Source organism: Diospyros lotus, chromosome 3 (genome assembly GCF_014633365.1).
Source record: "Diospyros lotus cultivar Yz01 chromosome 3, ASM1463336v1, whole genome shotgun sequence".
NCBI classification, from domain to species: Eukaryota; Viridiplantae; Streptophyta; class Magnoliopsida; order Ericales; family Ebenaceae; genus Diospyros; species Diospyros lotus.
In genome coordinates this window covers 37,240,059-37,253,382 of record NC_068340.1, presented here as the reverse complement: position 1 = coordinate 37,253,382, position 13,324 = coordinate 37,240,059, and the positions used below count along the sequence as shown (strand labels likewise).

Genomic DNA, 13,324 nt, shown 5'->3' with positions numbered 1-13,324 from the left:
ATATATATATGTAGTATAACTAAATTCTAATATGTGAAAAATATTGTGTACGTAGAAAATATCTGAAACATGGGAGGGACCGTGGGCCGGGGCCCCCTATAAATATATATATTTCTAAATAATGTTAAATATATTCTACTGCTCGATGCATTAATGTAAGTGTAACGATATGTATATATTTTATAAAAATTAATAGGTAAATTAAAAATGAGTTGTCTTTTCCACAGGAGATTGTCCCGGAGATGTTGGACCGAAGCAAAGTGGTTCACGTGAAGGCTATAGGAAGAGCTGCAAAACTATGTTGTGATTAAGAGACACGACATCATTAGGGGAATTGTTGATTTCTTTGTGCTTTTGTACATAGTTTCCACCATCACCCAAGTATTATACACACACGCACACACACACACATATATATATCTCCTTTTCTGACAAAGCTGATTAATTATTAAGGGTAATGCCACAATTGTTAAATGAATATTCTCTCTCCTCTTTAATGAATTCCTCTCTTCTATTCCCTCTTCTATTCTCTCTTCGTTAATCATATGCATCTTTTTTTTTTTTGGTTTTATATAATTATAAGAATTAAAATTACATATATGAAATATAATTGTATAGAAAGTTATTTATATATCCAAACCATCAACTTTACTACCCACCACTAAGTTATAACAATATCAGCATTACTTTTATTATTAAATATATTAAAGATAAACATTTCAATAATTCTATACAAATGTTACACATTTAAGCATATGCATATAAACTTACAAATGTAATGTATTTCAAGTGCATCTAGAGAGGGAAAAAATGGTAATAAAATTAAGTGTTTGTAAACATATTATAATCAAAATTTCATATATTTTAGAAACAGATAATAAAAATATTTTTCTAATATTTCTCCTTTGTTTAGTATCTCAAATAATTATGTTTTAAAGATAAGTAATAAAGATAATATTTCTGAAATACACCTCTAACATAAATTCTTAGAGGTAAATTTTTTTTTTTTTTTTATTCTCAAATGGTTATTTTGTTCTGGATGAGTGGCAAGTTGGTATAATAATAATTAATAAACATATAGCTTGTTGACACCCTCTTAAGTCCTCCTCCAATATTAATACGAGGATAGCTTGAAAACGCATGATTATAATTACATTATCCTACCCTTCATCCAACCGTGTAAATAGATCAAGAAAACCAGGCCGTACGTACAAATTAAGTCAAATCAAACGCAATTAATTAATCACACAGAGAGATGAAGACTACTGTTTAGCTGATGATGAACCGTGGCTGCAGGGGTTGTGCCAATATTTTGTATGGAAGATGATGATGATGATGATGCAAGTGATTCCATACTGGGAGACAAAAAAAAAGCCATCAGCTGTTTGCGAGTCTCATGTGTAACTTGGATTTGAAATCTTCATGGTGCTGCAAATGCTCAACTCAGCAAACACTAGTACTTCAATTTGCCACCATGTCACATCCAGTCTTCCACTTCAAGTACGTTCGTTGATCTTGCTTCTACACCATTCCTATATATATGTATCATTTCCATCTCCTTTAATTATTAATATAATATATATTGATTCTACATATATATGATTTGAGTATGACGAGACAAGTTTTCCCGTGTGGTTATATATGTGCCATAGATACATTAATTGGAGTTCATGTTTTTCTTTTAATCTTTTTTATCTCATTAATTAGCTACCATGATCTCTTGCTGTCTTTTCTTACACCTAAATTCTTGGGTTAGACACACACGCACACGCACGCACTGTGTCGACTCTAACCATCTATTTCTCACCTTTTTGATGGTAATCGGTCAATCTAAACTGCTACATATGGATGCAATATCAACCGGTGTGATTATTCACACTGGCTCGTCACCGAATTTATCATACGTTTGAGGTTTTTCTATCTTTTTAAATCGGAATATTTATATATATATATATGTAGAGAAAGAGAGAGAGAGAGAGAGAGAGAGAGAGAGATTTTTACACTCATTTGGCTGCGGTTGCCCCTAGCTAGCTAGGTTTGTTGAAGATAATGTATGATCTCTCTCAGAGACTAGTAAATAGGTATGAAGGCGCAGAGAGGGGATGAGGTTAGAATTTGCTGTATGTAAGAAATGCCAAATGGGAGCCATTGGGAAAAGCTGTTTTGACGACACTAGAAAAGACAATAGAGAGATGGAGCCTTACCTAACTTGTACGTTTATGAAGCACCCATCGTCCGTGTAATTATATATATGATCCTTAAGGAGCCGTTAATTGCAATTCTCAGGTTCAAGTTTCAACAAAATGAGATGAATTCACACAAATATGTGTGTGTGCGCGCGCGCGTTTGAAAATAAATTAAAATCCATAGAAGTGTTTAAGAAACTGTAAAAATATTTCTATTTTATCATGAATTATTACATAAATTTTATTTTTCAAAATTTTTATAAGATATTAATTAGAATCGCGCTATTCGTATAGAAAGGGCTCACAGAACCCCTTCACAGATACGATATATCGCGAGATTTTGACATCAAAAAATCGTGATATATATATATCACAATTTGTTCACCCCATCTTTCCCTCCTCTTTCTTTCTCACCTTCTCACTTGCAACCTCGCCCTCTCCTGCAACCTCGCCGCCGCCTCGTCTCCTGTAGCAGCTGCAACCTCACCGCCTCCGCCTCCCTTCTGTGCCTTGCCTCTGCCGCCTTGCCTCTTCACCGCTGCAACCTCCAGCAAGCGGTGAGACACAGAGGCGAAGTGAGAGGGAGACAGAGGAGAGAAAGAGAGACAGACAAAAGAGAGGCGAGGCGAGAAAGAGACAGAGAAGAGAGAGTGTGTGTTGAGTGGAACAAATTAAGGGTAATTTGATCATTATATAATTCTGTAAAGTTATATGTACACCTTCATATGTACAAATATCTTTATCCTATTAGTTAATCACTTTTGCCTTTCTATGCGTGGATGTGTGTGCTATTGGTAGGGCCAAAAAAGACACCTATAAGATTCCAACTTGTGTTCACCAATGGACGGCCTTGGCTTTTGCTTCATCTTTTCTCCCAAACTCACTTCACTTCACTCTCTCTACTGTTCTTTTTATTTATTTTCTTTTCCATCAACTAAACTGACTCTCTCTCTCTCTCTGACATTTGGAGCCATTTTCTCTATTCATCTCTAGCTAGCTAGCTAGGTCTCCAAGAAGATTGATGCAATAATGTTAATAAACTGCACCACAAACATTCCATCCATGCCTCAGCATCCCAAAGATGAGCAAAAGACACTAGTTTTCGACGCTTCTCTGCTCCAAAACGAACTCAACATTCCATCACAGTTCATATGGCCAGACCACGAAAGGCCTTCCCCGGGAGTGCCGGAACTGGCCGTCCCCATCGTCGACTTGGGCGGCTTCCTCTCCGGCGACACGGCGGCGGCCTCCCACGCGGCGAGGCTCGTAGGCGAGGCCTGCCTGAAGCATGGGTTCTTCTTAGTCGTCAACCATGGAGTCGATGCCTCGCTCATAGCCGAGGCTCATCGTTGCATGGACTCTTTCTTCAAGCTCCCGCTCTGTGAGAAGCAAAGGGCTCAAAGGAAAACTGGAGAGAGCTGCGGATATGCGAGCAGTTTCACGGGAAGGTTTTCCTCCAAGCTGCCATGGAAAGAAACCCTTTCTTTTGCTTACTCTGCTCGCAACAACTCATCCAGCGTTGTCCAGGACTATTTCAACCACACTCTGGGCGAAGCTTTCTCCCAATTCGGGTACCAAATCTTTCTCCATTTAATTTTTCCTAAAAATGGTGCACACTGCTAAACTCATCAAACATTCAACACAACCCATAAATCTCACACACCAAAATTCTCTCCCCCGATATCCTTATAAAATTTTGATAAAAGAAATTGCATAAAAATGTCGTTATATATATATATATATGTGGGGCATGCCTGTCAAATATTAATCCTTCTTCTTGCTAAGTGAACTTCTTTTTTTTTTTTTTCCAGGTAAACTTCAAATACGTATAATCCTTCTTCTTATAATAATTAGTTAACATAATGCGTTTCTTAATTGTGCGTATAGGAGAGTTTACCAAGATTATGCAAAAGCCATGAGCAGTGTTTCTTTAGGGATCATGGAGCTGCTGGGGATGAGCCTGGGAGTAAACCGAGCACATTTTAAGGAATTCTACGAGGAAAACGAGTCGATTATGAGACTAAATTACTATCCGCCATGCCATAAACCGGAGCTCACCTTAGGGACAGGGCCTCATTGCGATCCAACATCATTAACCATCCTTCATCAGGATACTGTGGGTGGCCTTCAAGTGTTTGCAGACGATGAATGGCGCTCCATTAGCCCTAAATATTCCTCTGCTTTCGTTGTTAACATAGGAGACACCTTCATGGTAATGATATACACAACATTTATCACATATAGCACTAACCTCTAATTTCTGCCATAAATAATTCTTTCTGCAGCTGCATCCCATGCAAAAACCTTTTTTATTTAAAAAATTAAGGTAAATTTCACCTAAAATCCCTTGTGATTTAAGTTATCTTCAAACAAACCATTTATAGTTTATCTTTAGGATGCATTTAAGGTCTCCACTGTTTATTATTATTATTTTTTTTCCGAAGACCCTGCATATATAGCTCAAATGAGCTATTTTAGATGTTGGATTTAAATAATGAAAATTCAAAATATCTTATAGATATAGGGATTCGAGGTACTAAAACTAAAACAATCAAAAGAAGCTCTTAACTTAATTAGGGGAGGATCTAAAAACTGTAAATATTAAAAATAAAATCAAAAGAATCTACATGAAAATAACCCAAATTAACCACAATGGGGCTGAGAGAACTTTATCCTAAAAATTTAAGGAAAGTCTGAGTATAATTTTGTTACTTTTTTATTTTTATTTTTTACTCATGAAAACAGTTTCTATTTCATATATCATTCTAACACATAATTTTGCATTACGTAAACATGATTGTTTTGTTTGTTCAGGCGCTTTCAAATGGGAGATACAAAAGCTGTCTGCACCGAGCAGTGGTAAACAACAAAACAAGCAGAAAATCTCTTGCTTTCTTTCTGTGCCCGAAGAAGGATAAGGTGGTCAGGCCACCAACTGAACTGGTGGACGCCGACAACCCTAGAATATATCCTGACTTTACATGGCCGATGCTGCTCCACTTCACTCAGAAACATTACAGGGCTGACATGAACACCCTCCAAGCTTTCTCCTACTGGCTTCAACACAAAACACCTGATCATCAGGTGATGATCTCGTAGATAATTAATTAATTAATTTATTAATTAAAATCCTTATCATCATATATCTCTCTTTTTAGTTTTAGTTATTGCTTATGATCTGCCCAAGACAAATTAATTAAGCAAGCGCTCTGATGAGTAATAGGAAATGCTAGCTAGCTAGTTGTTGGAGCCACCTTGTGATTTGTTGCTTTTTACGTACAGTGGTGCTGGTAATTAAGCTGAAGTTATATAGACGACCTGCAGATAGATCGGTGGGATTAATAAACATTGAATTATCGAGCAATTTTTTATATATCTTGATCCGTAATATAGAAATTATAACTATTTTCTATGACTAAATAACCTATCTAGACTATTTGGTAGGAATTTGGTTACTATTTTCTTATAATAATAGCTAGGAAGTGTTGGAATATCTGCCAAGCAAATGCATCCAAAAGAGAAGGAATGGGCTAGAGTGCATCAATCAAGTTCGTTTGATAGAATTTTCATGATTGCAATTTGGATAGTTCTTGTGCAAGTATATATTTTGGTTTTATTCTTCTTCTATTATTTCATATCTGGATAGGAAATTAATTATTGGGGACTCAAAACTCATTGAGAGTTTATTATATTTTTATTAATTTTAGTGCATAATAAATTTTAATATTTATTTGAACCAATAAAGATCTACTGTATTACTCAATTTAATTTTTTTTTTCAAATCCAGTAAATTAGTATAGCAGGTTCCCACAAGATATTTAGGGCGTGGGAGTGTTGTGCAGTACTGTAGAGAACAATTAATGTAAAAAAGCAACACTTGGGACGTTGTCGTTTTATGTTTTTTGTCCTCGATAGCTACAACATTAATATTCTTCACAAAAGTCCAACATCAATATTTTCAAAAAATGTGGCTGAGAGTGGACGTACCCACCAAAGCCATAAGCCCATCACTCATGTCGCTATTGTTTTTTAGATATATATACATACATATATATACATATATATATATATATATACACAGAGAGAGAGTTCAACTCAACAGAGGCTACTTGCTAGCTGCCTTCTCCATTTATATATATATATATATATCACATAGTAATTTAGTGATGGATGCAATGGATATATACCCACAGTATTATGTATGTCTTCAACATATGATGGAGATCTTAAATTACACCAGTCGCAAGAACATATTGTCACAACTATAAGTAGCATCACTTTATGCAATCGAAAAAATATGAAGATAGTTCATATTTTTATATGTAGACGAGAATTAATTAATTGTCCCAAATATGAAGGGTGCCAATTATAATCGAATTAATTTAATTAAAAAATATATATCTACAAAATAACAAATCATTCATATTACATGAGATATGATACAAAATCCTTACTCATCAACCCCATAAGATTACAAATGCCAATCCCTTAACTAAGGGTATCTTGATCAGCCACTCAGATATGTTTTTGTTCCTTTGCTACTATTCCTTACCATTATTATCTCTTTTTAAAGTTAGTGCCGTCGTGCAATTCTATCTATTTTTGATTGCAATTATCTCTATTAATGACCCAATACAAGAAATCAATGGTCAAATACAAAGGACTCTATCATTAATTTAAGTCATTTTTGGACAGTATTTTTCCCTCTCGTTTTCTTTTCACTACTAAAGTGAGAAAAATGAAAGAATTACAGTATTTAAGTAATAGGGGTACTTTTTTTTTTTGTTGAAATTTTCAATATTTCAATGACTGTTCCAATAATATTATGCCTCAAAAAGTAAAAGATAAAGAGGCATCAAACACTTATTGATTTGTCTCTTTTAAGCTATTGCTGCTTCTATAAATATAGCTTTTAATTTTTGTTTTTAATTCATATCTAGCTTTTAGCTTTGATTTTTAAAAATAAAGATAAAAACTTAAAAAACTTTGATTTCATTATAACTTTACTTCTGATTTTTAATATTTTTCTTTTCCAAACGGCCATAGTCAATGAGACAAGGAGTCCTTGGAATCTGTTTGATTTCTTTATAAACTATGTTTTTTTATTTCTTTACAGAAAGCAGGGCCCAATTAGACCATCATGGGCCTCTGTTTGGGCCTATGTTTGAATCAATTTATTTTTTAACAACATAATGGTTACAAAATAGTTATAAATTAGTCATGTTCTAACTTATAAGATAATTGCTATTAGAAATTAACAGAATATTTGTTGTTGTATTAGTTGTATTACTTGTATTAATTAATTGTATCAGTTGTTGTATTTTGTTGTTTAATTACTGATATTTTGATTTTATTATATAAAGACCGAGATCAATGAAACATTTTAATATTTTTGGTCTCTCTCTGTTCACGAAACTCTCTTTCTCTCTTCATGAAAAAAATAATATTGTAAATTGTATAAAATTTTTATTTCTACTAGTTAGGTTAGTGCATGTAACACTCGACCTATTTTATGTATCTACTTCTTACTCATAGATTAATCTTCATCTATGTTTATTATCAAACTTGCCACTCACTCTCAAACTAACTGGGTTAGTTTTTATTTTTTTAACAAGAGAAATGAGAATTAAAAACAAAATTTTAAAATAAAAACTAAAAATTGACGACTCTATCAAGCGGATCTTAAGAGTGTAAAAAAAACTCGTTTGTTTGTATAAAAGTTTTACTTGAAATTTATTTTTTAGTTTTATTTTGAGTAAGTAAACCAATAAATTCAATGAATTTCTCATGAATGATTTTGATCTTGACTCATTTATTTTTATTTATTAATTCTTTAAATAAATTTAAAGATAATATTAAAACTCATTTAATAAAAAACTCAAGCTGGAACATAAATTTATTCAGCTCAATTATGTTAGTGGACAAATCCATTTATCATTATGTATACAAGTTAATTTATATATCTATATATAATTTATCTATTTATACATAAGCTCATTTATTGTTTTCATTGTCAATTTTTTTATTAACGAATAAGATTATTTATTATTTAGAAACAAACTCATTAATAATCTTGCATATGATTTTGTTGTGTTGTAGGCAATACCCTATTAAAATATCAAAAAAGTTTAAAAGTCAAAAATAACTTTTTTGGGTAAAAAGGGGTAAATTTCTTCACATGGAGTTCCACACAACATGCAAATTAAACAATTCCAACGTTTGAAAATTTCTTTGAAAAGATAAACGTCATTTATAAGAGATATATATTATTCCAAAAAATCATAATCCTAGCAGCATTATGAAAAAATCAAGATAAACGATATAAGTAAGAATTATCAGCCTAGCAAAATTAAGAAAAGTGAAGATAGACGTTAACAGTAAAAGCTCATTTATATAAATAGGCAGACACTCATTCTAGAAAAAAGTATGTCTCTAATATTAGTTTCAATATAATTTTCATAATTTTTAGTGTTTGACTTAAATATTAGAATATTTGCGCAGAGACCTCCTTGTGCCTTGTAATTGTTTTTTTTTTTTTTCTTGCAAATTCAGTTAATTTGATGATGACATTTTTAATTAAATAAATTTATTATTATATCTTAACAAAAATATTTATATTATAGTTCTTTGGGATTGCCCTAATAGTCAGTGAGGAGTGATGGAGGATCTAAGTTTTTAGGTTCAAATCCAAATTTACTTTCATGTTGAAATCGTAAGATCAAACGACAGAATCCTACAAGAAAAGGAATCCCATGAATATTTATATTATAAAATTTAAGGCAAAAGTGTACAAGGTATTCATTCCTATTCCATGCGATGAAGAAGCATTCTATCAAATTTGTGAGGGTATAGCGATTCAATTCTCAAGTGTCCACCAAACATGTTTTACTTGGACTCTATTCCCATTATCCTTTAATATATTATTGTAATACATGAAGCTTAGCTTATATAACATAAGGCTGACTCTAATAGCTCGCTGTTTGGATTGTCATTGCTAAATTTAGTGAATCAATTCCAAAATTATGCCTCCAAGAGACATCAACAACGTCAAATTAATTCGTCAAAACTTTGGTGAAGTCTATTTCGATTGCCAATTGTGGCGATCCAAATCTGCAATTCCAATATCATTATCTCTTCTCTTACAATGGCCATCAACTTCGAAAGAAGACGACATTAATTAGAAAAGAGAAGAATCAATAGGAGAAAAGAGGTGCGTGACGGAAGACAAATTGATTGTCAGATCCAGTAGTTGCGACGATTAATGAAACAACTAGCTATGACGACTAGCAAAACGACTACAACAACTTCACGAATGACCAGGGGCTTGCAGAACAACCATTGTTCATCATTTCAGTGGTTTGTGATTTTTATTTATTTATTTGTGTATTGAATGAGTAATATTGTGTATTTAATTAATGATTTGTGTATTTGATTATTAAGTTTGTGTATATGTATATTTGATTATTTTGTGTATTTAATTATTAATTTTGTGTATGTGTGTATATGATTATTTTATATATTTAATTATAATTAATTTGTGTATTTGATTACTAATTGTATGTATGCGTATATTTAATTATTTTGTATATGTTAAAATAAATATAATTAAATTTATTAATAAATAAATAAAATAAAAAGTCAAATAGAGAGTAGAATATGAAATGTTGTTGGAGGAAATATAATTTTAAGATAAAATTAAAATAGAGTGTAAATTATTTATTATATATAATAAAGAGTAGGATGAAAAAGGGAGTTGAAGTCCGCCTAAGTGCAAACACCTCGAAACACAAGGGAGTCAGAGATAAACTCCTGAAAATCCAAACTAGACTAGTTCATGCCCACAATCTTATTTTAAGGCTATTTTCTTCTAATCCAATCAATCCTCAGAAAAAGAAATAAAATTTTCCAGAACACCAAACAGCTCCTCCGCTTTAGACTCGTCGTGTAGCTCAACGGAGTGGTAGCCTTCACCGAAGTGGGCCGCCGTCGTTAAACCCTTCTCCTTCATCACTCCGGCCAACTGCATCTGCCGGTCAATCAACGGGTCATCATAACGACCCGTAATAAGGACCCGGAAACCCGCATCCCGTACCGGCTCCAGTTGACCCGATACGTCGCCGGCCGTTGGATTGCTGTACTCGTGATCACGATCGGCGCCGGTTGGCAAAGCCATCTCCCAGCAATAATCAGTCCCCGATAGGGTCAAAATCGGGTCTCGAACAGACCCGCGCTCAGACGCGGTCCTCTCGGACCCTCCGAAAAACGGATGGTGCAAGATCAACCCAGTGATTTTTAACGGCTTAAGATTTTCCAGTTCCAGGGCTCCACGTAGTCCCGCGTGGTAGGCTATGTTTCCCCCGGCGCTGGTGCCCATGATAAAACAGTTCGAAACATCGGCGAATTGGGAGAGCCACTGGTCCTGCGCGGTGGCAGTCCAGAGCAGCGCTTCCTTGGCGTCGTCGTACGCGGCCGGGAGGCGGTGCTCGGGAGCTAGGCGATAGTTGACGGAGACGACTACCGCCGCCAGTCGGGACGCCAATTTGTCGCAGAAATCGTGTATCATGGGCGTAGCGGCGCCCATGAAGACGAAGCCGCCTCCGTGGAAGTATACTATGAGGGGAAGCTTCTGAGGCGGCGAACTGTAGAGTGCTTGGCTGGGAAGATGGATTCGGAGCCAAGTTTTGTTTTGCGGGTTCAGAGGGACGTCTTTGGAGAGAGCGGCGGAGTGGCCGTCGTGATCGGGTCTAGAGGCGGTGGCTGGAAATTCTAGCAGTCGAGTGTATGTGCCGTCGGGGTTCCGTACGATATTGGGCCGGCGGTCGGAGAGGATACTTAGGTTTGGATTGGGTGGTTGAGTTCGCTGAGCCGACATGCTTATTTTGATCAATGAAGGTGACGAAGGGCTTAGTTTTTATGGGAGAAAATTTATAATCAACTCCTGCATACGTAATGCTAAGATGGTGATATTTTAGTAAGGGCGGACATTCCAAGAGGGTGATATTTTATATATAAATTAATATATTTTCATCTGAAAATATAATTCAAATATTATGTTTTTTTGAACATTTATTGAAAATATGTATTACATTGTTTTATAATTATAAAAAAATTTAACTATTTTCAGTTTAGACGATATTTATGTTTTACATTATAAAATGTTTTAAATATTTTTAACAATTTTTTATTTCTATACACTTTATCAAGAACATTTAAACATTTTATTTTAATGCTTTCGTAAGTAGTTTTATTTTTATAAAAATATTACAATATCGATCATTCGATGCCATTTTTATCAAAAAATTTATGACTAACGTTATGATGTAATCAAAACTTGACGATTTTCATACAATATTTACATAGTCATTGCAAAATTTCATTAGAGAAAATAACTCTTTATAAAATCACACATTGTATTTGTTTGCATATAACGTGTGATCTCTTTTTTTTTAACACAAGTCTCCCAATTAGATAACTCAATTATAGATGATTCACTATAAATTTTTCATAAGCAACCCTTTTTAAAGAACACTTTATAGCAACGTAGGCCATTTTAATTCTAAGTTGTTAACTGTTAATTTGGGTGGTGGGTTATGGATGAAAAGAAATGAAACAGCAGTGGCTCTTAGAGCTAATTTTAAAATATAGAGGGGTATAATTGAAAATAAATAAAATCAAAAGAGATGTCAGTGCAATTTATCTTTGTATACTTCTTTAATTTCTAGTAGAAATAACAAATTATATATAATTTTAGATACAAAATTAATGCATACAATATTTTTTATAATTACAAAATCAATTTGATAAAATTTTTCAAGATACAAATCATGGAGAATTTTTTACAAAAAATAAATATAAAGTAACATATTTTAGATTTTAATAAGCAAAACATGAACACCTTTTACTGTTACATATTTTTACAAATTTTATTTTGAACCAATGAACATAGAATATATTATTTAATTATACTTTTACCCTAAAAATACCCTTTTTTGCTTATCTTTCTCGGGACGTTATTGTCAGTAAACGAACCCCTTTATCGTACCTAACGATGGATTCGACCAATATACCTTTTTATGTCCGTATATTCGTTTTATTGTAAGACGGCAGGTAATTATTAATTAACTAATCAAGTTGGACGGTGATTCTTATAAAATTAAAAATTTAATTTATATACAAAGAGTCGAGTCGGACCCACATATTAAAATTTAATTTTTAAGAATATTAAAAAATATTATTAAAATTAAAATTTGAACAATTCAACAGGACTTTAATATATGATAATATTAAATACGATGTTTATTTATATAATAAAATAAATAAATAATTAAGGCGCTTTCTCGGCTTGTTCGTCCATATTCCACAGAATTTATAGGTCCTTGGGCCTTTTGTACTCGAGGCCCACAAAAATAAAGTGGCTGAGAGGCCCGACCCAATCGACTGACCTAATAACCTGTAGGGCACATCTTGTTCGATCAGACCCATGTAGACAGTAGGTTTGGCCCGACCTAGAAATGTATATATGTATATATATATATAAATACACACGTATGTGTGTGTATTAAGTATTAGGAAATTTAGTGACTTCTTAAATTTACTCATTTGGTAATTTAGGTGTCACATTCTGCTTCATATTATTAAATATTAAAATTCACTAAACTTTAACTATGTATGAGGAACCGATAGCTTCACTGAATTTTTTTCTTATTAATGATGGTGTGCAAGAAAATGGGTATGATACGTTAGTAAAACAAGATAAGTCGCTTAAACCATTTCATTGGTCAATGCCAACTAATAATTTGACTTTGACTATTTGATCAGATGATACAATTTTGTCAAAACAAATATTAATAAAGATTAAAAACTTTGATCAAGTCTCATATTCAAAGAAATCAAGATAAAGTAGGACAAAAAAACCTAATTAGATAGAAGGTGAACACTAAAATACATTCGAAGTATGATTAAAATAAGTCCCCACGAGACAATCATTGAACATTTAAAGAAAAGATAAATTTGGACCATGGATAATTAAGGGAGTGGCCAGCCAAACCTCCTCAAAGTGTCACATATCTTATATACTCTCCATAATTTTAAGACAGGATAATCAAATATATATTCAATAATTATAATTCAACTTAATT

General features: G+C 33.2%; 2 protein-coding genes across 2 annotated transcripts; one reads left to right on the top strand and one right to left on the bottom strand.

The window, feature by feature from the left end:
- The first annotated feature begins 3,060 nt into the window (after nt 1–3,060).
- On the top strand, nt 3,061–5,828 carry LOC127796544 (gibberellin 20 oxidase 2-like). Its single transcript, XM_052328722.1, has 3 exons — nt 3,061–3,757; nt 4,074–4,398; nt 5,001–5,828. Exons 1-3 carry the CDS (start codon nt 3,216–3,218, stop codon nt 5,283–5,285), a joined length of 1,152 nt encoding a protein of 383 aa, XP_052184682.1. The 5' UTR covers nt 3,061–3,215; the 3' UTR covers nt 5,286–5,828.
- A 4,059-nt stretch (nt 5,829–9,887) lies between these two features.
- LOC127796545 (carboxylesterase 1-like) lies at nt 9,888–11,099 on the bottom strand. Its single transcript, XM_052328723.1, has one exon. The coding sequence runs from the start codon at nt 11,056–11,058 to the stop codon at nt 10,063–10,065; it is 996 nt and encodes a 331-aa protein (XP_052184683.1). The 5' UTR covers nt 11,059–11,099; the 3' UTR covers nt 9,888–10,062.
- Nucleotides 11,100–13,324: the final 2,225 nt, after the last annotated feature.